This window comes from Myiozetetes cayanensis, unplaced genomic scaffold (assembly GCF_022539395.1).
Source record: "Myiozetetes cayanensis isolate MyiCay16 unplaced genomic scaffold, myiCay2020 scf31, whole genome shotgun sequence".
NCBI lineage: Eukaryota > Metazoa > Chordata > Aves > Passeriformes > Tyrannidae > Myiozetetes > Myiozetetes cayanensis.
In genome coordinates this window covers 3,405,001-3,432,143 of record NW_026087533.1, presented here as the reverse complement: position 1 = coordinate 3,432,143, position 27,143 = coordinate 3,405,001, and the positions used below count along the sequence as shown (strand labels likewise).

At 50.6% G+C, this 27,143-nt stretch overlaps 1 protein-coding gene across 2 annotated transcripts in view; it reads left to right on the top strand.

Annotated features, from left to right (window-relative positions):
* Positions 1–27,143, top strand: part of ARID1A (AT-rich interaction domain 1A) — a 57,377-nt gene that overhangs the window by 29,568 nt on the left and 666 nt on the right. The window contains exons 5-20 of one of the 2 annotated variants that reach the window (XM_050326307.1): positions 10,225–10,465; positions 10,787–10,876; positions 11,551–11,718; positions 12,481–12,796; positions 14,077–14,222; positions 14,305–14,414; positions 15,556–15,762; positions 16,221–16,428; positions 19,865–19,997; positions 20,327–20,499; positions 20,670–20,820; positions 20,968–21,099; positions 21,182–21,278; positions 22,998–23,871; positions 24,144–24,274; positions 24,773–27,143. The exon at positions 24,773–27,143 is cut by the window's right edge and continues 666 nt beyond it. In XM_050326307.1, the coding sequence (XP_050182264.1) occupies positions 10,225–10,465; positions 10,787–10,876; positions 11,551–11,718; positions 12,481–12,796; positions 14,077–14,222; positions 14,305–14,414; positions 15,556–15,762; positions 16,221–16,428; positions 19,865–19,997; positions 20,327–20,499; positions 20,670–20,820; positions 20,968–21,099; positions 21,182–21,278; positions 22,998–23,871; positions 24,144–24,274; positions 24,773–26,497 (4,902 nt within the window). In that variant the 3' untranslated portion in view covers positions 26,498–27,143. Of the gene's footprint in view, positions 1–10,224; positions 10,466–10,786; positions 10,877–11,550; positions 11,719–12,480; positions 12,797–14,076; positions 14,223–14,304; positions 14,415–15,552; positions 15,763–16,220; positions 16,429–19,864; positions 19,998–20,326; positions 20,500–20,669; positions 20,821–20,967; positions 21,100–21,181; positions 21,279–22,997; positions 23,872–24,143; positions 24,275–24,772 lie in introns of both variants that reach the window. The other variant, XM_050326306.1, reaches the window with a different exon arrangement.

Sequence of the window (27,143 nt, the reverse complement as noted above, 5' to 3'; positions counted from 1 at the left end):
GCATTTTGGTCTTGGGTCTCTGCAGTGTGGATTTAACAAAACCAGGATTTGTGGGGAGGGGAGGGGAATGAGGCTGCAGAGTTTTGGCAGAGCCTGTCTGTGAATATCCCCAGCAGTTGTGGGGTGGTTTTGGTTTGATTATCTCTTCCTTTCTAAGTCAAGTAGTTACTGAGTTTGGACCCTGGAGGTTGTCACGGAAGCACAATTTGAATTTTCCATTCTTAACAACTGGTCATTTCAGCTTGTGCTCTGGGAGCGCCTGAAGTGGAATAAAGTTGAGCTCTGTCAGCTGCGTCCCCTGACCTGGAAATAATCAATGCAACAGGCTGAAATGCAGCAAAAAAGTGTCTCAGAGCTGCTGTGAAGGGAGGGAGGAGCAGCCTGTTCTTTGAGCTTAAAATGAATAATTTTGACAATTTTTTCAGGGAAGAGGGAGAAAGAACCTTTTATAGTTGAATCTGCTGGTCACTTCAAGCCCTTTTTTTTTTTTTCCCCCCTCTCCTTTTTTCTCTTTCCATATGGGACTTCCTGCTTCTGTTTGGTTTGTATTTGGCCTTTTGAGCTTGTCTTATTGCTTGCCTTAGGAGAGGGATTAGCAGTGTGTGCATTTCAAAGCAGGGCAGTGCTGTGGGGGCCTGGGCAGCACAGTGGATATGCAGATAAACCCACCAGCACCCCCAGGCTTTCCCCCAGGAGCACAAGACCTGAAACTCTGGTGGTAGATATCCCTGCATTCCAGTCTGTGCTGATCTGAACATTTTTATCCCAAGTTACAGTGAAGGGGTAGTTAAAAACGCGGTTTTCCCTGCTCAGTGCTCCTCTGCCCGTGATTTTTTTTTGGGTGTGTGGCTGTGGCCACTGTTGCGTGGTTTCTTGAGGAGGCTGTGCCTTTTTCCCTCCCCCCCAATTTTTTATATCTATCTAACAGTGCAGAGCACAGGGTACTGCTCCAGAACCGCCCTGACGTTCCAACTGCTCCTGTTTCCTGCCTGCAACCCTCACTGGGGTTGCTTTGCTGTGTGTCCTTGTGGCAATTTTCTCCTCTCCCACCCCTTCCTCTGGCTCTGAACGGTGTTCAAGGGGGGAACTCCCCACCCCACACTGCACTGCCTGGAGCCTGTCACCTTCTCCAGCAGCGAGCATCCCCTCGGCGCTGCGAGGCAGGAGCTGCGCTATGCTCGATGCCGGGCTCGTTTCCTGTTTCTATTCTGGTCGTGAGCAGCTCAGCTCTGCTTCCTGCCTGCACGCCTCGCACAGATTCCCCGAGCCCCCGGCCCTTCCTTCGCTTCCCAGCGATTCCGACCCAGCTGGAAGCAGAGCTGGTGATCCCCGGAGCGGGCGGTGGGAGCGGCCGGCGGCTCCCTCGGCACAGAACGCGCTCCTGTTCTTTTACCCTTGTCCTCCTAGGCCCGGGTGCAGTGATTAGGCAGGTCAGTGCTGCAGCAGGAAATTGCTGTGGGATGACCAGTTCTGCTCTTGGATCCCAAACAATGGTCCGTGCTCCGTCACACGCGTCCCCGGCGCCGCCGCAGCCGGAGGATCCCGAGCCGTGGCCGGAGCTCAGACCTCACAGGGTGACCCTCTCTGCTCCCCTCGTTGTGGGGCTGGGAAATCATTTTTTTTCACTTCCTTTTTGCTGCTGACTTGGTGTCATTGGAGACCCTCTAAAAGGGGCGGAAGCCTCTTGTCACTCTGGTGTTGGATGTATCCAACATATCCATGTATCCTCTTCCCTTTCCATCAAAACTTAACCCTGCCAGAGGTCTCACCCCGTGCTGGGGAGGCAGAGTGTTGGTGTGACCTTCATCTGCTGCGTGGAGCGGTTGCAGGGGTAAGAAAAGGTGTTTAGCACAGTGTTTAAGCACTGCCACGCCTGAGCTTTTTGCTCTACAGGAATCATTTCCCTCTTAAATCCCTTCGGCGTGCGGGATTGATTTGTCTTGGAGACAAGTGGGATCATAAATGTCATGGAGAAAGCTCTTTCCACGTGGTGCCCAAATGTGTGGCATGGCAGGGGCTCAAGGCTTCAGCTGCCCTGTGCCCTTCCTGCAGCCAGGATGGGCTTGGATGGGTCATGCCAGGATTCCAAACCAGCCCTGGTATTGGAGGAGGAGTTTTATGGTTGGTTTTTATTACAGTTTTGAATCAGGGCTTATACAGGAAAACAGAAACCTCTATTTAAAGGGAAAAAAAAAAAAAAAAGAGTTTAATTTCCTGAAATGACAAGCAGTGACATCTCTAGGAATTGACTGTTCTGGCACCCTGACCCTGAGGGGAGCACTGGGCAGACGTCAGTGCCTGGCCTGGGCCAGGTTTCCATGGATATCTTACCTCTTCCCATGCACATTCCCTGCTCAGAGCCAGAGTGAGAGGAGAATTTCCTTGGTTCTTTCCAATCGTGTCTCCAGGGTCTCCATCCCACCTGGATCAGCAATACCTGGGTGTGGGGCTGGCATTGCAGAAAGGTGTGCTTGATGGGCGGGGGTTTCTCTGGAGATGCTCCAGTGTCAGGGGCTCAGGCCTATTGCTCCATCTCTGCCTCCCCACAAGTGTGACAGACTTTGGGAAGGAGCTGCCAGCTTCCAGCTGTCTCTTAGAATCATGGAATGGTTTGGGTTGGAAGGGACCTTAAAGCTCATCTTGTTCCAACCATGGGCAGAGACAGTGAAATAACCAGCAGGATTCATCAGGCTTGCAAATACCTGAGACCTTAGAAATCTTGTTCTCTCCTAAAACCTTCCTTCCGCTTTTTCAGAAATTACTTGCATCACTGTTAATTGTCTCAGAGGCTGATGAGAATACTAAAAGCTGATTTATCTTAAAATCCAAAGTATTGGATGAACAGGGGCCTTTGTAATTTGTAATAATTTCAGCCTCCTGCCTTTTCTGCACCTCTTTGCCCACCCTGACTCGGGTGGTTGGCACTGGTGGCACAATCACATGCTGGGATGACTAAATGCTTTGGAGTCCAAATGTGTGGAACACATCAGAGAGCCTGGAAAGAGCCTCCCAGAGAAGCACTTCTGGGGAATGGGAATATCCTCATGGCTGGCAACGAGAGGGTTGCTTCCTGCCTCTTCCGTGATTCCGTGTTTTATGTGATCTGGGGTTTGTCTTCGGACTGAAGGAGGAGACTTAAAAACCTCTGGATGGAAAACAAAAGCTCTTTGAATAAAAGGGTTGTGGTTTGGTCAGCTGAGGCCTGTACTAATTTCCCTCCTGCACTTGCCTTCCCAAGACCAACCTTTCCAAATGACGGGATCGACTTGTAGGTTGCTTAATCCCCACATTGTCCAGAAAACCAGTAAGAGCATCCTCTGGTCCTGCTGCCATGTTTGCTGCTTGTTGTGCCTGGGATCCTCCTGCTTTGTCCCTGCAGCTTGTTTTGGGGTCAGTGTTGCTGTAGGAGCTGGAGGTTTTATCCTTTCCCTTCTGGATGGATGGGACAACTTCTGGGACAGCTTGAAGTGACGCTGCTCTGCCAAGCAAAATTGGGCATTTACCTGCTGCCTTGGGTATTTGGTGTCGTATCAACGTCTGGATAAAGCTGGGAGTGCTTTTTGCAGCTGAGCAGCCTCCAGAGGGTTAAATGGAAACTCCTGTGTCCATTTTTGCTGTTGCATCTCCGGGGCTCCTGAGGAAGGGCTCAGCACCCAGCGCTCTCCGGGTGGGAATGCTGGCCTTCCACATGGCGGGCTTTCCCTTCAGCGACATCTTGTTCCGTGGATGAATCATGTTACTCCTTCCCTACTTTGTGCTGCAACTACAGCTCCGAATCTCTGCTCTCCGAAGACCAAGATGAGATTGTTTTTATTTTTTTAGTCTGCTCAGTGCTGGGAGAGGGTAGAAAACCCTCTTTGCCCTCCCTTTTTTTTTTTAATATATATATTTTATTTTATTTTATTTGGAAGGAGAAGAGAAGGAGGGGTGGCACAGGGTAGGAGCAGGAGATGTGATTAAAGCTCCTGCCGAGTAGATCTGTGGGAGTGGAGTATCGACCTCTGAAAAATCAATGGCTGCTGCGGTAGCGGTGCCGGCTGTTCTGCAAGGCTCCCGTTGCAGGAATGTAGTAAAGCCAGCAGCACTTCCCTCTGTCCTCCTCCCTGCTTTATTTTGTACCTGCTTCTCTGCCAGCAGACCCAGGCTCACCTAGATTCACTGAGCTGGATTAGAACAGCAGCTTATTTTTGCAGTCAGAGTAGAATTCCTCGTGTGCCACCGAGCCCCTCCTCCTGACAGCCTCCCCTCCGAATGCTCCTTTCCCTGCAGTGCAGCTCGAGCCTGCAGCTTCTCCCAGTTTGTCTAAAGCCAGCCTGGAAGAATGAGCTTTTCAGCTGCTTTTTTTTGAGCAGGGAAACTGCACGAATCTCTCTGGCATGTTCTAGTCCCCATCTTAGGTTTGTAATTGTCAGCGCTGATGCCTGAGAGGAGCTAAAACTCCTTGGAAGGGGAGGGAATATGGACCCTGCAGCACAGGCTGAAGCTGAAGCCTTGCCAGTGTTGCCTCCCTAATATTTGTTTTAGTGGGCAGGTGTTTTCCCCTTGAAGTTGTAAAGTCTAGCACTTATTTCCTCTCCCCAAGGACTGAGTGGATGAGTAAGTGGCACATAAGGACTCGAAGGTCCTTGTGGCACCCTCTGGTTTTTTTTTTTCCCTCTTGCAGAACCTGAGAACTGTCTGGTTTCTTGTTGCTCATACCAGAGGTTGAGCTTCCAGGGATGTATCTGAGGGGCCAAACCCAGTGATTTCATTGCATAAATAAATCCCTTTGTTCCTCCTGATTGCTGATCTTGACCTGTTTTGAAGTGGGGTGTAAGACAAGAGGCAAGGCCATAATTTACAGAGTTCCATAAAACATGGAAGTGTAGTAGGCCACTTGTGCTGGCGTGGCAGTGAGCTTCCTTCTGGGAATTCCCAGGAGATTTTGTGCCAGGAGAAAGTCATCCTCCCCTGTTAAATTTAAAACCAAGCTTTTCAGCTCCTCGCAGAGTAAGGGGTAAGAGCCACGTGGCAGTGGAGGAAGCTGTGCATGGTCAGGGGTCACCAGCTCGTGTTGCTGGGCTTTGGTTATATTTGATTAGTCTTTAGTCATCTTGGGCAGCTTGGGAATGTGGATGGACATGTTTCCCACACGTGTATGAGCACAAAATCAGTAACAGGTAAAGTGGCAGCTTAAAAATACGTAGTTTTGGGTTCTACCCCACTCTTCCCAGGGGGACAGAGCATGGGGGAACGGAGTGTTGCCAGAAAGGTTCTAGATGTGGTGAGGGGTTTTCTTGGAAAGACACCCTCGTGTCACATCTGTGGAACCCTCAGGTTGGCTTTGCCAGGTGTCCTCTTGGATGTGCTGTGGGTGTGTGGTGTGAGTGGAGCACGGAGAGGTTCTCCAGGCTGCTCTGTGTTGGGAGACAGCGCTTTGTGGAGCATGAGGTGCAGGATCCAGTTGGCCTGTGCTGCTGAGGAGTCTTTCTGAGGAACAAGTCTTTCCATGTCCCCAAAATAGCAGGGAGATCCTGCCAGTCAGCTGTGTAATTGTTGTGATAGAGAGAATTGAGGTATTTTGGGTGTGGAAATAAAAGGGGAAGGAAAGGACAAGCTTGTGAGTTTTAAGTGGTTGGTAGTTCTTGAGTCAGTGGAAAAGCAACTGCAGAGAGAAAGAACTTGTAATAGAAAGTGGGTATTTCAATTAGAGGAATAAAGAGGCCTTTTCCCTTTCAGAAGGAATTGGGGAATACATTTATCCATTGTTCTCTGGTCTTGCTTGTGAGCATCTTTATGGAAATAACTGGCCTTACAGAATTTATAAGCTGCACCACATGCTTGTCTCCAGACCATAATTTCCTTGAGTGCTGTCTGGTGATCTGATAGCGCTGGATCATTCCACCCTGCCTGAGCTCCTTCCCTCTTCCCCCACACTTCCCACGTGCACTGAGGCTGGGGATGGGCAGGAGAGGCTATTCCATTTGCTTTCTGGTCAGTCTTCCTGCTCTTCCAGATCAGTGGGATGGGCCGGAGCGGAGCCTTGAATCTCTCTCTCTTCTCCCCTGGGATTTTATTACCTTGATCTTAAGTATTTCTCGTCGTTTCATCTTTTTGTTTGTTTAACAAATGAGCTCCTATCAGATAGCGGGGTGGTGGTTCCTCTCGTCAGATAAAAGAACCCCGGCTGTTTCCAGCACGAACCAAACCCGGCCTTCCTCGTGTCGGCCGTGCCAGGACTCGCAGCCCTTTCCCTGGGATAGATGAACTCCCCTGCCCCCTTCCCTCTGGGTACCAGATTGTGCGATCCCAGGCACGGGTTTGTTGTGGTGTGAAAAGGAGGTGTTGCTGCCGAGCCCTTGTTTGTCAGCAGCACTGACAGACCCGTGCTGGCACCGGCCAGGCTTGGGCATCCATCGCAGCTGGAACGGTTATCGTTCCAGGGTCCCCGTGGGCTTCCGCTATCAGGTCACATCCCAAAATAACACTGGGCAGTATTTCAAGCGAAGAAACTCAGGCTTTTGGGGCTGCAGCCAGCCTGGAGTGTGAGATTCTGTGTGAAATAGTTGGAATCCCTCCAGCGTTTTTGATCTGCATGGCAGATGAGCAATAAAATGCATAAAAAACACATTGGAAACACGTGAGGAAATTCTCCAGACCCTGACGTTTCCTCCGAGTTGGCAGAGTTACTGCTGCCGAGCCTCACCTCCTGTCTCAGCTCTGTTGGCTGTGCTGGGGGAGGAGGGAAGGGGAGAGCCCTTCTCCTGCTGCTGCTGTGTCGTTCCAGGTCTCCTCCTGATGCTCCGTGGGAGGCAAATAAAACCTCCCAGGCCCTCTCCTCTTGGGCTTCATCCAGAACCCACCGACGGCAGCAGCAGGTCTCCATTATTTCTGTGAGGTTTGGGTTTTTTTAAGGCTTCTCTGCCTTAAAAATAGGCTGGAAAGAGTTGGAGAGGTTTTATTTTCCCCTGGTTTTGGGGATATCGGAGCTGGAGGGTGTCCTGAGATAACTTGATAGAAGGAAACCAGCTCTTCACTGATGAGCTGCCTGCACTCAGACATTCCAGTCCCTGTTTACTCCTTCCCCTTGCAGGAGTTTCCCTTCTGAGAAACTCAGGCCTGAATAACACGCTCAGAAAATGCTGCTTTGCAGGCATAACCCTTCCTTGGCTGGGAAATGACTTTATTGTTGGAATTCATAAAACTTAACAGATCTTTAGAGGTGAAAGTCACTTTATGAGTTACTTGATTTTTGTGGTTGTGTTTCAGCTCCTGTCCCAACAGCCATGCAAGGTGGATGTGTAATTTACTTCTAACTCATTTAAACTGATAATCTGAGAGTCTGATCCACACTAAAGGTCTGCTGTTCCTCCGTGGGGTCCCTGATGGTATGTCAGCAATGCAGAGGGGCCCTCACTCTCCCAAGACCCACCCAGTATTCACCTGCTTAAAAAATTAAATGTTTTTCAGTGACTTAGGCTTTGATGCGTAGAATGGTCAAATAACATCAGCTTTAAAGATCATCATCTAGTTATTTAGGAGTTCTTTTTCAAACAGTTTTTAATGCTACTTCATTTTATGTCTTGCAGATATTTTCATGTCTGGCATTACCAAGTCTTGCCCTCTTAGTCTGCCCAGTTCATACGTGAATATTGCTCAGACCGTGGAGCAGACAGTGACCTCCACACATCCTGAGATCCTTCCATCCAAAGCCTTCTCTCTTGCCTCTTGGAGAAGCGCTCACACTCCTGATGAAGGAAGGAAACTCACATTCCACTTTGCACCCTCGCTCTGTATCTGCCCTTTCATGCCGGTGTTGGTCTCAAGTGTACATTGATGTGGTTTTTTTTTCCCCTTGAGCCTAAAAATCCCTCATCTCCACAGCTCTGGGCTCTGCCCCTCTGCTCCCAAGGTTTACCTGCTCTGAAATTCCACACCACGTCAGCTCATGGTGGGGTGAGGATTTTAAAGCTGCAAATGGGTCTGGCCTCCAACTTTCATTTGATGAGGAAAACGGTGTTTGTGTGCATTTGGTGGTTCAGACTAAAACTACCTTAATGTATTTAAGGGGCATAGCAGTATTTCCATCCAGTTTTAGGCTGGACTGACTTGTTTCTGGACATTCTGATCCCTTCATTGCCTTTGAGAGGAATCTCATTGTGTGCCTTGTACTGGTGGCTGCGGTTCGATGCAGCGGGTCTCAGGGAGAGGAGTGTTTTGCTCTTGATTGTTTGTGTTGGTTTTGATGCTTTTCAATGCAAAATGTTGGAAATGATGTCTCTTTACTCCCACTTCAGATGGTTTCCACAGTAGGAATGTGGGATTTATCAAAGTTGTCCAGGGAAAAAACACCCAAACAGCTGCATGAAGGAGCAGTGCTTTTGATGCTACAATAGGAAAGTAGTGAAAATTGCAGGAGATCTCAGACGCTATTTTTAGGCTTTTTCTGCAGTTTTTTAGCTTTCATTGAGATAAAACAAAGCTTTTTTTTTTTCCCTCAGGAAGATAATACTTGAGCAGTAAGCAAATACACCTCTGAGACTGTGGTGCAGGAAATGAGCTCTCCAACAGAAGCAGTGATGGAAGGGGAGGGAGGACACGCATGAACTAAGTCATCCCACTGAGTGACTGGGGTTTTCAGCTCCAGTGTAGCATTTGTTAGGAGCATTTTGATTAAATTCCACTAAAGTAGAGGAGATTTCCCCACTGCAGCAGCTCTCCCCTCTGTCCTCAGTGTCACTGTCCCACAGGTGTGGTGAGGTGGTTGGGTATCTCCCAGGTTGGTTTTTGTTCTTCTGTGACTCCACTCTGCTTCCAGTCTTTAACATCCTCTTCCTGGGATGTTGGTGGTGTGTTGTTCACCAGCTTTGGATGGCAGGGATGTGCTGTGAGAGCCTCTGCACACATCACCTGGCAGACAGGTGTTAGGGAGTGATAGTGCTTCCAGAGGCTGATAAGCTGCTGCAGTATCTCATGTCCCAGGTCCTCCTGCACTGCTGGAGCTGGGAAGACGTCACCTGAACTGCTGCTGAACCAGGAATTGTCCAGCTCTGTAAATGAGACCGGGGTGTCCAAGTGATTTATCAGTTGGCTCAGCCTTTCTGTGTGAGGTTTTAAATGACTTGGGCTCTGCTGGTGCTGCTCAGCTGAATTCTCTCCGGGGGGAGATGATCTGTGATACCTTCAGGGCTCAGCCCAGAATCTTTCTCATCCAGGGTCGATTATTCTGGAAGACTTACGAAGGACAGGTGAAGTCCTGGTAAGCTTTGGTCTCCCACATCTTCGCCTACCAGTGATCCTTTGAACCTCTGGCAGAGATTTTATCTAATCACTGGAACAGTTACAACTTCCCAGCTTTCTGTTCAAATATGCCACTACTTCCTCTGGCTTGGGCTGTTCCCAACTCATTCACTGCAGGCCAAGCCTGAACAGCTGATGCACCTTGTTATCAACCAGCCAGTACAACTGGGCATGTTGGATCTGCACATCATCATCTTGGAATTATCCCCACTCTCACACTTGCCAGCTGATTTTTGATGCTGTCACTTTGCTGCTGTGGCAATTGGAGGTTTCGGCTCTCTCAGGCTTTTTGTGCTTTTCTTCTCCCAAGGTGGATTACATGCAGGAGGAAGGGTGTTTTCTAGCCTTGCCTTCCAGAAAAGCTGAACTTTACAGGTTGATACAGTAACTGCTAATTTTTGCTGTCTTTGAAGAAAGGGAAGTGGGAACCCTGAAGAGTATTTTATGGTTTTCTTTTAAATCTCTGTTTAGTTTGTTTTTATCCATCTCAAGTGAGTAGTTTCCCAGCTCATAGGAGGTTTATGAATTAATTATGGTGAGGCAGGAGTTTTCTGTCTTTCAGAGGCTGAGCCACGTTTCTCTTCCAAGCCAAGATCACATGGACTGTCTCCTGTGTTTGCAGCTTTACGTGTACTGTTGATGCATTCCTCAATTTCCCACCTCGACACTGAATTTAAAATAAAGCAAGTAGGAGAATTAGCCAATTGTTTGGACCATCAGCAAAGCAACCCAGGAACTCCTAGGTTCAGACAGGCAGCAGGATAAGACACGTCTGGCAGTTACCTCAGACTGCAGCAGCCTTTGGTGCTGACAGTAACATGAACTGAGTTCATTGATTTCTGTTTGCAACACGCCTAAGGGAGAAGCGCTCTTCCTTAGTGGGATGTGAGAGAACAGTCCCGTGTCTCTGTGTTTTAGCCTGATGTGTTTCTCTGTGCCTCGCAGGACCTGTCTGGTTCCATAGATGATCTGCCCATGGGTACCGAAGGAGCCCTGAGCCCTGGCGTAAGCACATCAGGGATTTCCAGCAGTCAAGGAGAGCAGAGTAACCCAGCTCAGTCTCCTTTCTCGCCACATACCTCTCCTCACCTGCCAGGCATCAGAGGACCCTCCCCATCCCCAGTTGGATCTCCAGCCAGTGTCGCTCAGTCCCGCTCCGGGCCGCTCTCACCTGCTGCAGTACCAGGTAACGCTGCCCGGCACGTGAATTACAGTGCCCAGTGGGGAGGAACTGCCCAGTTGTCAGCACTGTGTGGTTACTGAGGCCCTCTGAGCTCATTTATTTGCTTTGGGATGTCTGCAGCTCCTCGAGGATGGGTGGGAATGGCTGGTAAACCACCGGTGTCATTTTGCCGGGTTAACGCGACCCATCTCGCTTTTGTTTCCCCTCGCTGCGGCCCACCATCCCCTTCTCCTGGAGTCGTTTGGGGTTCTGGGACTTAGCTGTGGTGCCTGCTGGGTTTGTGGTGTGCAGTTTGTGATGAGCACTCTCCTGTTTGTGGCACAGGCAATCAGATGCCGCCCCGACCGCCCAGCGGCCAGTCGGACACCATCCTGCATCCTTCCATGAACCAGTCCAGCATTGCCCAGGATCGAGGTGTGTGACACAGCCTAACGTGAAATTGTAGAGCCAGATGGGTAACTAAAAACTACCTGGCCTGGTGACACTCATTCTGTGCTCAGAGAGCATTTAAAAGCTGCCCCAGGCTTATAACCTCTGGGTGTTGAGGCAACTTGCAGTAAATTATTGTTGCTGGTTGTTTGGCCTCTGAATGTTCCATCCTAGCTGCTATTTTGGCTTGGAAGATGTTTTCTCTGGCTTTTCAACGTGTTTTTCTGTGCATGTTCTTGCCCAATGTCCAATGATCTTTTAAGTTTCAAAACCAAGGGGTGCTTGCAATGATATCGTGGGAGTTTTCCCTCCAAGAGAATAAGATTTCTCTGGGGGAGGGAAATGCCTGTAAAAAATTTCAGCTCTCCTGGCTGAAGGTACAGAGTTGTCAACGAGCAAACAAAAGCCACCACCAAGAAGCCCCCAGGATTTGCAGAGCCTCCCTGGCTTCTGCTGTGACACTGAGGGTTATTTCTGGCTAAAACAGGAAATTACCTGCTCAGATAACACCGGCTCCTCAATGCAACCGCTAAAACCTGTCCAGGCTGTTGCTGGAAGGATTTTGTTCGTCCTGGGCGTTGCTTCGCTTAGAACGTGTATGCGCAGTGGCCCCTGTGGGTGCTCTGCACTAACAATTTGCTGTGTTCCTCTGTGTCCAGGTTACATGCAGAGGAACCCCCAGATGCCCCAGTACAGCTCCCCCCAGCCTGGCTCAGCCTTATCCCCCCGGCAATCCTCCGGGGGCCAGATGCACGCCGGGATGGGGCCGTACCAGCAGAACTCCATGGGAAGCTACGGACCCCAGGGCGGGCAGTACGGACCTCAAGGTGGGAACTGAGCTCAGCAAAGGCCTCTCTCTGTCCTGACATCTTGTCTTTGAAGTCCCAGCGTGCCCAGGTCCATCCCTGGAAGTGTTCAGGTCCAGGCTGGATGGAGCCCTGAGCAACGTGGTCTAGTGGAAGGTGTCCCTGCCCATGGCAGGGGGGTGGAACTAAATGATCTTTAAGGTCCCTTGCAACCCAAACCATTCCATGATTCTGTGATAAATGTTTTGATTTGTCTCCTCTTAGTGTGTGGGTGATGGAAACCAGCACACTCCTCATGAGCTGGGAGGAGCTGTGCTTTGTTCTTCCTGAGGTTGATGGAATATGTTGCTTTCATGGATAGTTTTATATCTAAATGTAGGATCTTTCCTCCTTGTTTTAAAATTTGCAGGTAATCCTGTGTAATAGTGACAGAGGGCCAGTTCTCTTTGGAGAGGAAGAAAATGGAGTGTTGCCTGTTTTGGAAAGGGTTAAATGAGGATTTTTACATCCTCTCCTGGACCATTTGGCTCATTGTGTTGGGTTGAGGTTTGGGAGAGTTTCAGGCAGCTTCTGAATCGGTGTTGTTGCTTGGCTGTGTCAAAACACATTTTCACGTGGCTTATATCCAAGTACTTTGACTTCGTGTTGAGGTGTGAACACTCCCCCTCATCTCTGTTAGCGATCTTTAAATATTTGCTGATAGAAGATTTTTATGGTGATTCATAAACTTAACTAGTTGAGTGATGTTACCTTCCCCTCTTTTTTTTGTAATCATCTCCTCAGGAGGTTATCCCAGGCAGCCAAACTACAACGCCATGTCCAATGCCAACTACCCCAGCCCGGGCATGGCGGGGAGCATGAACCCCATGGGAGCAGGGAGCCAGATGCACGGGCAGACCGGTGTGCCCCCCTACAGCGGGATCCCCCCGGGCAGGATGAGCCACGCAGCCATGGGGAACAGGCCCTACGGACCCAACATGGCAAACATGCCCCCCCAGGTGGGCACGGGGATGTGCCCCCCGCCCGCCGGCATGAACCGCAAAGCACAAGAGGCGGCCGCTGCTGCCATGCATGCTGCTGCCAACTCCATCCAGAACAGGTAAGGAGGGGGATTTCCCCACCTGTAAAAGTCCCTCCCCCTGTGAAAAGGGAGAACATAAAGCTTGGACAAGCAGTGTGTTGGAGTGCCCAGAGAAGCTGTGGCTGCCCCATCCCTGGAAGTGTCCAAGGCCGGGTTGGACGGGGCTTGGAGCAGCCTGGGATGGTGGAAGGTGTCCCTGCCCATGGCAGGGAGTCGTGACTAAATGATCTTCAAGGTCCCTTACAACCCAAACCATCCCATGATTTTATACATCATTTATGGCATGCTTGAGGGGTTTTTAATAATCACAGGTGAAATTATTTAACTCTGAGATCTCTTCAGTGTTTTGGCTTTTTTGCCTCCTGGTCTCCTCTCTTCCACGAGAGACTTGGAGATGCTGCTGTGCAGCCCCTAAATCCAGCAGCCACCCAGCTGCTTGTCCAGTGTAGGGAACTTCTTCCTTTTAGGGCCTTGATGAGCAGCTGTGGGAAAGGAGCTGGAATTCAGCTCTGAACTTTGTACTATTTTCTGTGGTTGGTTTTTTTTTTTAATTTATTGCCCATTGCAGAGTAGGTGTGTGTGGCCTTCCCAATGCCATGAGAGCCATGAATGTGCTTCTAAATTGGGTTCCCCTGAAGCTGGTGGATATATTTGTTGTCTGACTGGACATTGTGCTCTTTATCCTGGCCCCAGAGGCTGCTTCTGCAATCTGCTGCTGTTACCTGTGACTGCCAGGGGCCCCAAACCCCAGTATGGGCACCAAGACATGTCCCTTTGAGTAACAAGTTTGAGCCACAGTTGTGTAGGAGGTTTTCTTATACATGCAGAATACTCTTGTGTGTGGGGTAAGGAAAGTGAGAAATAAAGAAAAATTATCTGTACAAGTAGATGAAGGTATGAAGCTGTGCCAGGGGTGGTTTAGGTTGGATCTCAGGGAAAGGTTCTTCCCCCAGAGGCTGTTTGGGCACTGAACAGGCTCCCCAGGGCAGTGGGCACAGCCCCAAGGCTGCCAGAGCTCTAGGAGGGTTTGGACAACACTCTTAGGGATAAGATGGGATCATTGGGGTGTCCTGTGCAGGGCCAGAAGTGGGACTGGATGGGTCCCCCTCCTTTTTTCTTGAACTTGGACTCTGGGTTCTGAGCTTCACAAGAGCTTTGGTCTTTTGCTGGAAAAACTGTTTGTAGCAAGTAACTTCTCAATGTCCTGTTTAACTTTCTCCTAGCAAAGCTGCTTCCTTAGAGGACAAGATGTCAGTGCTTAATATGAGGACTAAATGTTTCTTCCTTGCCTTCTCTAGGCCTCCTGGTTATCCCAACATGAATCAAGGAGGCATGATGGGCACTGGACCTCCTTATGGACAGGGAATTAACAGTATGGCTGGCATGATGAACCCCCAGGGCCCACCCTACCCCATGGGTGGGAATATGGCCAACAACTCTGCAGGTAAGCCAGGGCTTTAGGATTTCATTGATTCCATTGCATCGGGTTGAAAAATCAGTGTCAAAGATTCCTTTTAACTCCCCAGGGATGGCAGCAAGCCCTGAAATGATGGGACTTGGGGATGTCAAATTAACACCTGCAACTAAAATGAACAACAAGGCGGATGGGACGCCAAAAGCAGAATCCAAGTCAAAGGTAAAATGTTTTGGGTTTTGTTTTTAATGATTCCCGTCCTCTCCAGCATCCAGGGAAATAAAAACCACTGCATGTTCACTTGGGTTGAGCAGTGCCTCTGTCTGGTAGCATGAGAAATGAAGGGGAGTGTTTCCCAGTCCTTTGGGAGTCATTGATTTCACTTGTAAAACAATTTAGTATTAGAAATTATCACCTGCCACAGTGAAACTGCCAAAAGCAGCATAAACAAACCTGGGTTTGTTGCTGGTGTGGGCTGGGAGCGAGTCAGCTCTCACCCCTCAGCTGGGACGTGGTACACTGAAGTGTTAGTTGTTTCACAAACAAACCTCTTACTAATCCTGTGTTAAAGCCAGAAGAGGGAGGCAAACAAGTTCTTCAGGGAGTGTTTTTCTTTACATTGCTGCTACCAGTTTCAAAAGAACCACCAAAAAAGCAGTTTCTGAGCCCGTCTCCTCCTCTGCTACTTGAGGGGAAATAAATGCTCTGAAGGTTTGATCCCTGTGCCAGCAGCAGCCTGCAGGAAGATCCAGGAGATCTCTCACTTCTGCTCCTGTATTCTGGAATCTGCCTTTCTTATTTATGACAAACAAGGACTTGAATGCTCTTGGGCTGGGAGATGGCAGAGACCACAAATCAAGGCTGTTCTGTCCTGGTCTCTGCTGTTGGATTATCTCACGTGCCATGAACACTTTTGGGTTCATCTAGAACATGGTCATGTTTGAAGATCAATTCTGATTTGGGAGTTCATTTTTAATTAAGGATTTGTAATGCCACAAGGAATCTCATCTGTAGTTGAATTATAATTTTCCTATCTATTTAGCAAATGAGGATCGTTTGGGGTGGTTCTCTTTGTCTTCTTGAGTTTTTTGGGGGTTTCTGTAGCATTCCTGAAACCTTTCAACTGTGTCAAAATTCCCATCTTCTGTGAATTCCCTGAGTAGCAACTGGTTTTGTGATGCCTTTAGTGATTAATCCTTGCCTGATGCTGATCTGAAACAAGCATAAGTCTTGACATAAATCTGTTCCCAACACAACAGCAGCACTTTGAGCTCTTACCCACCTGCTTTTTGAAACAATCCTGGGTGTGAAGGAGCTGCTCTTGCACTGCTCAGTCCTGATATCTCTTTCCTTCTCCCAGAAGTCCAGTTCCTCTACTACAACCAATGAGAAGATCACCAAACTCTACGAGCTGGGTGGGGAGCCCGAGAGGAAGCTGTGGGTGGATCGTTACCTGGCCTTCACCGAGGAGAAGGCCATGGGAATGACCAACCTCCCAGCAGTGGGCAGGAAACCCTTGGACCTTTACCGGCTCTACATCTCCGTGAAGGAGATCGGAGGATTGACTCAGGTGAGTCTGGGGACTGGACTGGTGCTTGTGCTCAGAACTGCTGCCATTCAGAGTTAGTTTGTAGCCAGAGGTAAGCCGTGAGTTCCCACTGAGCCTTGCTTGTTTCCTTAAATAAAACCCAGCAATCCTCTAAGTGAGCCAGATGTTTGCTCTCCCATTGTCTGGTTGAGAACAATCTGTGGTGAGACTCAATTGAATCCCTTTTTCCCTCTCCCCCTTTGTCCAGTGCAAAGATTGGTGACGCTGTCTTTGCATCTGGCTGTCAGCTGACCTTGTGACCAGTTTGACTTGCAATCTGTCCCTGTTTGAAAAGTTTTTCTGTAGGTGATGAGGAGAGCTTGGCCCTCATTGCTTCCCTTGCGGGAGCTGGGAAGTGTCAATTTTTCTCCCCAGAAAATTTCTTGGAGTAGAAGCAGCTGGGGTTTTGAGCTTAGAGCCTCTCTTGTTCGGTTGTGCAGGTCAACAAGAACAAGAAATGGCGCGAGTTGGCCACAAATCTCAACGTGGGCACGTCCAGCAGTGCAGCCAGTTCCTTGAAGAAGCAGTACATCCAGTGTCTCTATGCCTTCGAGTGCAAGATTGAGCGAGGAGAAGACCCCCCTCCTGATATCTTTGCAGCTGCTGATTCAAAGAAGTCTCAGACTAAGATACAACCTCCATCTCCAGGTGAGTTCAGATGTTGCTTTAAGGTGTGCAGTGGGATGTGTGAACTGCAGGGTCTCTGGCACTGTACACCCCACCCCATGTGCTGTGGGTCCAAACTTCCACAAAGCCCCCAGATGTTCTCTGACCTATTCCAAGAGCAGCCCTTGTGTGACTGCTCAGCTGTGGGGACTTGCTGGAAAAGTTGGGCTGGTTTTGACCATGCCAGTGGTACCTTCAGGGAGAAGAAGCTGGATGTGGGTGTGAACTCCTCTTCCTCAGGAATTCCTTCTTTCTGCCTTCAGCAGGAGTCAGGGAGGACCTTCTGAGGCTTTGTGCACAGAGAGCACTGTAGGCCTTCTACAAGTTGGGATGCTTTAGGAATCAAGGCTTTTAAAATGAACAACTTCTGTTGTTTCAGATTTGATGGCATGCTCCAATTTCTGCATATTTAAGCTTAATGTTCAATTCAGATTTTGTTTAACAAAAAGAAAAAGACATCCAGGCCAGCCTTGCACGTTGTACTCTTTGGTCTTTGGAAAGTCTGATCCTTTCTGTCTCATTTGCATTGAGTTCATTGCTTGAATTGCTGCTGAACTTGCCAACCCTTCTTTAAGCTTGAGTTTTCCAGTTTGCCTTATAACTAAAAACCTTCAGATGCTTTTTCTGGTCAGGAACCTGCTCGTGTAGGTGAAAATAAAAACTTGGTCTGCTTTGAAGTTCCTATAATGTTTGCAAAAAAAATACCTTTTTGGTTCTGAAACTTGGCACCATCTTTGTCTGGCTCCTGAGGAGTGGAATAATGAACCTGCTTGGATTGTACTGCAGTTTGTCCCAGCACTGCTAAACCCTTGGTTGGCTTGGCCCAATATTCTGTTGGCCACACTACCTTTCTCTCTCCTCTCAGAGTGGTGCTTTTTTAAAGAACTAAATCATGTTTTGTCACTGATCAGGAAACCTGTCCCAGTGGAGCTTCAACCTCGGTGTGTTCTGCAAGATAAAGCAACTTCTGTGCCATTAGACTGAACTTCTGTCCAAAGTGGTTTCTGAGTTCTACACCACAAATCCATCCCTACTTTCTTTCCAGAAGCTCTTTCTTACCCCCCTGAGGCAGAGGAACAAAGATGTTAAGAGCATTTGGAGTTTGTTTGGAGAGAGCTGAGACTTTTAGGAAGCCACTTAAGGCTCGGTGTAGCTCTAGGTGTGTGTCAGGGTGGATTAGGTGGTGCATCAGTTTTTATTTTGTTTTAGCTAATGTGAAGGTCCTGGCTCTGCCTTGTGGGCTGAGCTTCAGCACATCAGCAGAAGGAATTTGCAGGGTTGGTGTCCCAAACTGTGCACATTTAACTCCTGCCATGAGAGGACTCAGCTGTATTTCCAATTTAAACTGTTCTCTCCGCTTGTCTTGCTCCAGACTCCCACAGCTGGGAATATGCAGAGGCAGCACTGAAGCTTGGCTGGCCACTCTGATCCTTTAAGTTGAATCAATCAGTGTGTCCATGCTCCTCTTTCACTTTCCTTTTCTTCCTCTCTCTTGCTCCCCTGGATCAGCAGGAACTGGGGGTAGGGCATGACACAGGGTACTCAACCCCAGCTCCAGGGTGAAGAGCCTTGGATCATTGAGTCCCAGTGGACACTGCTTTTCCAGGGCCCAGTACCTTCCAGACTCACACACACAGTCCTGTCTCCAAGGAATCACCTGGATGGAGAATAACTTCCCTGTTTATAAACCCAGTGGACAACAAGAGGACATTCTGAAGGCCCATCAGAAGGGCTGAAAGGCTCAGTTGTCCCACACAGATGTGGTTTGCTGTCCTTGCAGACTTTACAACCTGTTGGCATTGGCTTCCTCTTCATTTCTGCCAAATTAACTCCTGCAGAACTTTGGGAATGAGTTCTCCATTAACCACTTTCTGAGGCTGCAGGGGTGCCAGAGCTCTTCCCAGGCAGTGTCCCTCCCACCCCTCAAACCCCAGAGGACTGGTGGCTGGGAGGGATTGGGAATTGCCTCGTGGGCACTGGGGTTTCCTGAAAACCTTCCAGGGTTCCCGCTCGCAGACACAGCCTGTCCCTGGAGGGGGAGGAGGCACCACCAGTCCTCGCTGGGTTTTAATTCCCAGAGCGTGGAACTGGCCCCGCTCCAACTGTGTGTAAACTTGTGAGTGGGAGGGACGGCGGGAGGTGGGGACAAACACCAAATGGCAGCGACGCAGGGAATGTCTCGGGGCCTCTTCCTGCCGGTGCCAGCAGCACAAACGGAGCCGCGAGTGAATTCCTGGGGGAAGCGAGCGGAGCGAAGGAGGGCCCATGAATGAAACTCCCCACGGAGCTCCCGCTGCCCTTCCTTCTCTCCGAGACCTCCCCGTGCCGGGAGGGAGTCGCAGAGTTGAGGACAGGGTGCCAGGAAGGTGGGGTGTAAACAAACATGCCCTGGACGTGACCTCGGAGGATTTTAATGAATAGCTGAAATGACTCATCAACCAGCAGGGCTGGAGCTGAGGGATATCGGGTGCTGGGGACGGTAACTAATGGAAACAGTAATTAAGAGTTCAGCTCTTGCCAGCTGCGAGGAGCGGCTGAACCTGAGCTGACACTGTCACAGCGATCCAGGGCCAGCAGAGCTCCTCGAGCTCCCGGCACAGCTGGATTACACACAGCCTGGGATGTTTGATGAAAGCTCACTGGAGCGTAGAGCAGGGAGGCAGGGACCTTACAGGGAACTTGCTGGACGGGTTTTGTCGTTCAGTAAAAGATCCGGCATTCCCTGTTCCAGGAATCCTTGGGAGTGGTGCGTGAATTAACCCCTCTGGAAGAGCAGAGCAGCCTTGTTCAGAGTTACTTAGTGGCCTCAGCTGATGTCCCGGGGTTTCCATCTCTAGGAACATCCTGAGGCTTCCAGGAGAGGGGCTCAAACCCACCCCCCTCCTGGGTGGGAAGGTTGTGAAGGCGATGTGTGGGTGGTTCCTTGCCAGGAAGCACCATATTCCTGCCACATGGTGCACTCCAGAGCATCAGCCTCCGATGGGATAGCGTGGGAAGCACCTCACAGTGGTGGCACCACGTGGTTAAGGATGAGGCACAGGGCAGTGGTCACAGCACCAGGCCTGACAGAGTTCAAAGAGTGTTTGGATGATACTCTCAGGCACATGGTGTGACTCTTGGGGATGGGCCTGTGCAGGGCTGAGGGTTGGACTCGATGATCCTTGTGGGTCCCTTCCAACTCAGCATATTCTGTGAGAAGGAACGTGTTCTCTCAGCTTCAGGTCGCTGTACATGGTTCTTCCAGGAAGCCTGTCCCAGCCTGTCCTTGAAACATTGAGCTCCTTGTACTTTTTTTGGCCATATTTCACCTGTCTCTCTTCCTTCAAGGCCTCTCTGTTCTTGGGCCTGATGTTCTGGGAGGCCCTGGGTTGCGTCCCCGGGGCTCAAAGCTGCTCACACCACGTTTCTCCTCTTGCAGCGGGTTCAGGCTCCATGCAGGGTCCTCAGACACCTCAGTCCACCAGCAGCTCCATGGCAGAAGGAGGAGACTTGAAGCCACCAACCCCAGCGTCGACGCCACACAGTCAGATGCCCCCTTTGCCAGGCATCAGGTAGGGAACCATCGCTCCCTCTTCTGCTGCTGGGTGGGAGCTGTGAACGTGGGGTCACCTCTGGTCATCGCTGCAGGTGGCTGGGGACTTGAGTGCCTGTTTGGGTGGGACTCCCTTGCTCTTCTCCCTCATTCATGGCTCACAGCAACACTTTGTGTGAATATTCGTTGATTTGGGGATGGGGTCAATGTTAAAGAAAGGCAGTTTCTCGTGACTCTGGAGGAGCAGGACTGTGTTCCTTCTAGGAAAACTATCCTGAGGAGCACCGTGGACCCCTGTAACCTGGTGTTTGTGTTGGGTTTTTTTGGTTTTTTTTTTTCTTGAACCAGGAGTAACTCCGTGGGCCTTCAGGATGCCTTTGCAGATGGCAGTGATCCTACGTTCCAGAAACGGAACTCCATGACTCCAAATCCAGGGTACCAGCCCAGCATGAATACCTCTGACATGATGGGTCGCATGTCTTACGAGCCAAATAAAGATCCCTACAGCGGTATGAGGAAAGGTGAGCACGTCCTTGTGTTGTCCCCACTTTCTCCTTGAGTACTAATCCCTCTTAGCTGGATGCACTTCGGAATGTGCTGTAGGAAACCTTCTGCTTGCCCAGAGAATGAGGTTTAACTTCTTTAGGGTGAGGGCACCCACATTAACTGGTTCTTTCTCCCGTTATTCCAGCTCCAGGAAGCGATCCCTTCATGTCCTCAGGGCAGGGCCCCAACAGTGGTATGGGTGACCCTTACAACCGTGCTGCAGGCCCAGGGATGGGTAACATGGCCATGGGACAGCGGCAGCACTACTCCTACGGAGGTCCTTACGACAGAGTGAGGTGGGTACTGGGACCTGGAGACATCCCGAGCTGCCTCGTGGGTGATCATCCCTTTGCTCCTCGCTGCTGTGACTTTGGTCATAACTGCAGGAGCCAAGGGGGGAATCTAAGTGAGTGTGTGGGGTTTTTCCCTTTGTTTCCGTGTAGGACAGAGCCTGGCATGGGACCTGAGGGCAACTTGGGAACGGGAACTCCGCAGCCAAACATCATGCCTTCCACCCCGGAGTCGGGGATGTACTCTCCCAGCCGCTACCCTCAGCAGCAGCAGCAGCAGCAAAGGTCTGTGTGGGGTGTTGCCCTTCCCAGTGGGAAAGCTCTGAGGCTCTGACAGTGACAATTAATGCATCTGTTTCTTCTCTAGACATGATTCCTATGGCAATCAATTCTCCACTCAAGGCACATCCTCGGGCAGCCCCTTCCCAAGCCAGCAAACTACCATGTATCAGCAGCAGCAGCAGGTGAGGGATCCCAGGGTTTCTGGTTTGTTCAGCTGAGAGACAAAAGAGTTTTTATCTGGAGGTGAAAACTCTCTGGTTGCTTTATGAATGCGTAGAATTAAATACCCTATCAGAGAATCACACGGTGGTTTGGGTTGGAAGGAACCTTAAAGCTCATCTCATTCCAACCCCCTGCCATGGGCAGGGACACCTTCCACCAGACCAGGTTGCTCCAAGCCCCATCCAGCCTGGCCTTATACAGGAGGCTGAATAAATTGCAAACAGTTTAAAGAAGTTTGAATTAGCATTCCCAGTGTTGCGTTAGCAAGACAGCGTTCTGAGAATGGAGGTTGTTTGCACACCCTGGTCAGGCAGCAGGAGGTGAGGAAGCTTTGCTGGGCACCTCTGCCCCTCTGAAACTTTCTGAATCCAGTCCTGTTTCTGTAACACTGTTGATCCAAGTGATGAGTTTATTTGGAGTAGCTCCTGGATCGTTCTGGGGAGGTGCTCCAGGTGGATTATTTTGCACAACCCAGAGGACATTTTTTTTGTCTGTCCCTTTCCCTATCCCTATCCCTGCAGCCAGAGGCTTCAGACTCCGTTGCCCAGCTGCCTCTTCCTCACTGTTTCCAAACCCAGCAGGTTTGTTTCAGGACAGTTTGAGTGAACGTATATCCCTTCCCATAATCCTTACATATGACTTGCTCTTTGTATCCCTGCCAGGACCCATAATGTTTTCCTGATAATTTTAAGTCCTCTGGTTTAGGAGAGTATAGAGAGGGCACTCAGTGAGCTGTGCTAAGAATAATTCCAACTGCTCTGCAGTTTGGCTCTGCAACCAGAGCCACGGGGCTCGGAGCCAAGAGTTCGAGTTACTCTGGAACTTGTCATCTTTGAAGCCCTAGAGCTCCATCTGAAGCCAGTCATGACTGTGGAGTGTCTGAATTGCCTCTACAGCAGCTCCAGCACAGACCTTGGAGGCGAGAGAGATCCTGGATTTTAATTTTGTCTCCACCATTGACTGTTTTCTCCATTTGCACTTAAAAGAATGAGGGGGGAGAATCCTTCTTGCTCCTTTCAGCAAGGTGTTTTGAAGTCCACAGGAAAGGAAGAAGCAGGAAATAGAACAGTTTTTAATACGTTTTGTTGAGTGCTTCAGCAGAAACCTGGGAAATATAAAAGAATTAGGGTCTGATAAAAATTCCTGGATGTGGAAGGAAGCAAGTGCTGGTGCTTGGTTTGGTTTGTGGTGAAGTCCTTGTAGAGCTGAGTCTTTTCTGCAGGAATGTCCTTTCTGTGGGCAGATTCCTACCCCCAGGGCATCCTTGTAGAATCCACAAGGAAACTACCCAGCCAGCCACAAGGAATTGGCCTTGGCTTGTGAAAGGGAGTGACTGATCCAACTTCACATTGGATATGGCCAGCAGTGAGAAAAAGCCTCTCCCAGGCCATGCCACAGGCCAGATCCTCTGGCTCTGAGGACTCTCCCCACTGAGGTTTGGGTTGTTTGTGTTACAGAACACCAATAAACCAATAAGGGTTGGAAAAGACCTCTGAGATCATCAAGTCCGCCCTGTGCCCGATCCCCACCTTGTCCCCCAGCATCCTTGGACACTTCCAGGGACGGGGACTCCACCCCCTCCCTGGGCAGCCCCTGCAATACCTGACCACCCTTTTTCAGTGAAGCAGTCCTTCCCGAATTTCCAGTCTCACGCTGTCCATGCCTTTCTCCTCCCACAGAACTACAAGCGGCCGATGGACGGGAGCTACGGCCTGCCCGCCAAGCGCCACGAAGGGGAGATGTACAACGTCCCCTACAGCGCCGGGCAGGGCCAGACCCAGCAGCAGCTGCCTCCAGCACAGCCCCAGCAGCCCAGCCAGCAGCCTCCTGCACAGCCATCCCCCCAGCAGGACCTGTATAACCAGTATGGGAGCACGTACCCCGCTGCCGACCGCCGAGCCGCCGGAGGGCCGCAGAACCAGTTCCCCTTCCAATTCGGCAGAGACAGGGTCTCGGCTCCCCCAGGCTCCAATGCTCAGCAGAACATGCCTCCTCAGATGATGGGTGGTCCCATCCAGCCCGCTCCGGAGGGTCCCCAGCAAGGGGCCATGTGGCAGGGGCGCAACGAGATGGGGTACAGCTTCCCCAACCGGCCGAGCACGGGCTCCGCGCCCCAGGGCCCCGCCTATCACGGAGTGACTCGAACAGATGAAATTCTGCATTCAGACCAGAGGGTCAACCACGAGGGACCATGGCCTTCCCACGGGAACAGGCAACCTCCCTACGGTCCCTCTGCCCCCGTGCCCCCAATGACCAGGCCCCCCCAGTCTAACTACCAGACCCCCCCCAGCATGCAGAATCACATTCCTCAGGTATCCAGCCCAGCACCTCTGCCCAGACCTCTGGAGAATCGCACTTCTCCGAGCAAATCTCCATTCCTGCACTCGGGGATGAAGATGCAGAAGGCAGGACCACCTGTTCCTGCCTCACACGTAACACCAGCAGCTGTCCAGCCTCCCATGATCCGACGAGACATCACCTTCCCGCCGGGATCAGTAGAAGCCACGCAACCTGTGTTGAAGCAGAGGAGGCGGCTAACAGCAAAAGATATCGGTGAGGAAACCCCTGCCTTTCCTGCCTTGATCCTTTGGTACAGTCCTGCCAAGCAGAAGGGCCCTGCTGGCTTTGAACAAGCTGTATTTTTGCACATTGATCGTATTTTCAGCCCTCGTTTCGGCATCGCCTGCGGGCGGATTGCTGGTACACGCAGTCTGTGCATCGTCTTAGCCAGGCTCTGCTCTTCACGGGTCCAAAAAGCAGTATCAAGTGTCTCCTTTCTGTTTTGAAACTCCAGGAGCTGGAAGTATCATGTGTTTATGTTACAGGAACTCCTGAAGCCTGGAGAGTGATGATGTCTCTGAAGTCCGGGCTGCTGGCTGAAAGTACGTGGGCCTTAGATACCATAAACATCCTGCTCTATGATGACAACAGCATCATGACCTTCAACCTCAGCCAGGTGGGTGCAGATGCTCTTTGGGGCATGTCTTTGAAGTGCTAATTCTGCAGGGGTTTGTGTCAGTGAGATGGCAACAGGCGGCTCGTGCAGACTCCCGGGCGTCCCTGTACCTGGGGAGCGTTCCAGGTGGGAAGAGAGCGTGGGGTCTGGGCGGCTGTGAGCTCGGTCACTCACTGGCCCGTGGGATTTATGTGTGTGTTGGTGTGAAATCTCCTCAGCAGTGCTGGAAAGGCCCTCCCTGTGACTTAACCAGGAGGGAGATACAACCTCAAGAGCACGTGGGTGTGTGCAGGGGGGCAGCTTGGATACTCACAGTCAGTGTCTGCTTTTGTCCCTCCTCTCAAAGGACAGAAAACTCTGTTTTGCGCCATTTGTTGCCACCATGAAAAGAACCATTAATTGACAGCGCTGCTTAAACTCTCAGCCCTGCTTGTGTTGACCTGAGTTGTTTTCTGATCACTCTTCCTTCCTCCCCTCCTGTTTTTCTCCCCCTTGTAGCTGCCAGGCTTGCTGGAGCTCTTGGTGGAGTATTTCCGGCGCTGCCTGATCGAGATCTTTGGAATCCTGAAGGAATACGAGGTAGGAGACCCAGGGCAAAGAACACTATTAGATCCCGAAAGGTTCTGCAAATCTTCAGCTTCTTCTCCTGAAGAAGGGGAGGAGGACGACGAGCCACGGAGCCTGAACTGTGAGGAGGAGGAAGAGGACGAGGAAGAGGAGGAGGCCGCGTTCGCGAGCAAGGACAAAGTACCTCCGGAGAGCAGCGAGGAAAAACTAGTCAGTAAATTTGACAAGCTTCCAGTGAAGGTGGTGCAGAAAAACGACCCGTTTGTGGTAGATTATTCCGACAAGCTGGGCCGGGTGCAGGAGTTCGACAGCGGGCTCCTGCACTGGCGGATCGGCGGCGGAGACACCACCGAGCACATCCAGACCCACTTCGAGAGCAAGACGGAGCTGCCCTTGACTCACAAACGAGCTTCCTGCTCCTCTGCCTTGAGGAAACGTTCAGCAGCTGAGAGCAACCCCAGCACTAGGGAAGGAGAGGCTCCTCCGTCCGACAGCTCCTCGGAGAAGAGGATAACTGCCACCATGGACGACATGCTGTCGGCGCGCCCGGGCTCCCTGGCAGGGGAGGAGGAGGAGGTCAAAGCTTTGGAAACGGCGAAGGAGAGCGGCAAGTTTCCCTTTGTCATTAGTCCAGCTCAGAGCCACAGGAATATCAAAATCCTGGAGGATGAACCTCACAGTAAGGACGAGACGCCGCTCTGCACCCTCCTGGACTGGCAGGACTCTCTGGCCAAGCGCTGCATCTGCGTCTCGAACATCATCAGGAGTTTATCGTTCGTGCCGGGCAATGACTTTGAAATGTCCAAGCACCCCGGGCTGCTGCTGATTCTAGGGAAACTGATCCTCTTACACCACAAGCACCCAGAACGCAAACAGGCACCCCTGACCTACGAGAAGGAGGAGGAGCAGGACCAAGGGGTGAGCTGCAACAAGGTGGAGTGGTGGTGGGACTGTTTGGAGATGCTGCGTGAAAATACACTGGTCACGTTGGCCAACATTTCCGGGCAGCTGGACCTCTCCCCTTACCCGGAAAGCATCTGTTTGCCTATCCTGGATGGACTCCTCCACTGGGCAGTGTGTCCCTCAGCAGAGGCCCAGGATCCCTTCCCGACACTGGGGCCCAACGCTGTCCTCTCCCCTCAGAGACTGGTTTTGGAAACACTCAGCAAACTCAGCATCCAGGACAACAACGTGGATTTGATCCTGGCGACTCCCCCCTTCAGCCGCCTGGAGAAGCTGTACAGCACCATGGTGCGCTTCCTCAGTGACAGAAAGAACCCGGTGTGCCGGGAGATGGCCGTGGTACTGCTGGCCAACCTGGCACAGGGGGACAGCCTGGCGGCGAGGGCCATCGCTGTGCAGAAGGGCAGCATTGGCAACTTGCTGGGCTTCCTGGAGGACAGCCTGGCTGCCACGCAGTTCCAGCAGAGCCAGGCCGGGCTGATGCACATGCAGAACCCGCCCTTCGAGTCGACGAGCGTGGACATGATGCGCCGAGCCGCCCGGGCCCTGCTGGCCCTGGCCAAGGTGGACGAGAACCACTCGGAGTTCACGTTGTACGAGTCGCGGCTGTTGGACATCTCCGTGTCGCCTTTGATGAACTCTTTGGTTTCACAAGTTATTTGTGACGTACTGTTTTTAATTGGCCAGTCATGACAGCTGTGGGATCCGAGACCCTGTGTGCGTGTGCGTGAGTGGAGAACTTAGAAAAAAACTGACTGTTTGCCCTTTATTTATGCAAAACCACCTCAGAATCCACTGTCTGCCCTGCGCTGTCCTGCTTCTCCCTCGGGGAAAGATGTCCCCGGCCCCTCTCCCCTTTCCCCTGCCCTTCAAAATTTGTCCTGAAAATCCCTTATTAAAGGAGACAAAGTTCTGTCTACATAGAAGACTTTTTTTATTTTAACCAAAGTTACTGTCGTTTACAGTGAGTTTGGGGAAAAAACGACTTGCCGTGTTATCCCATTGACAGGCACCACTTTCATAACTGTTTTTAAATGGTAAAAACTCTGAAGGACAAAAAAAAAAAAAAAAAAAAAAAGAAAAAAAGTGACTGCTGAACTCTGTGTGGTTTATCGTTGTACATTCACAATCTTGCAGGAACCAAGAAGTTACCAGTTGTGAACAGACCTTGTCCAAGGGAGGCCTGTGCAGTAGCGTGTAGAACTCCATGTACTGTACACCTTAAACTGTAAACATACTGTAATAATGTCTCACATGGATAAAAAAAAAAAAGGAAAAAAAAAAGAAGAAAAAAAAAGAAAAAAAACGCTGGATCAGCAGCAAGCTGTAGTTTTTAAAA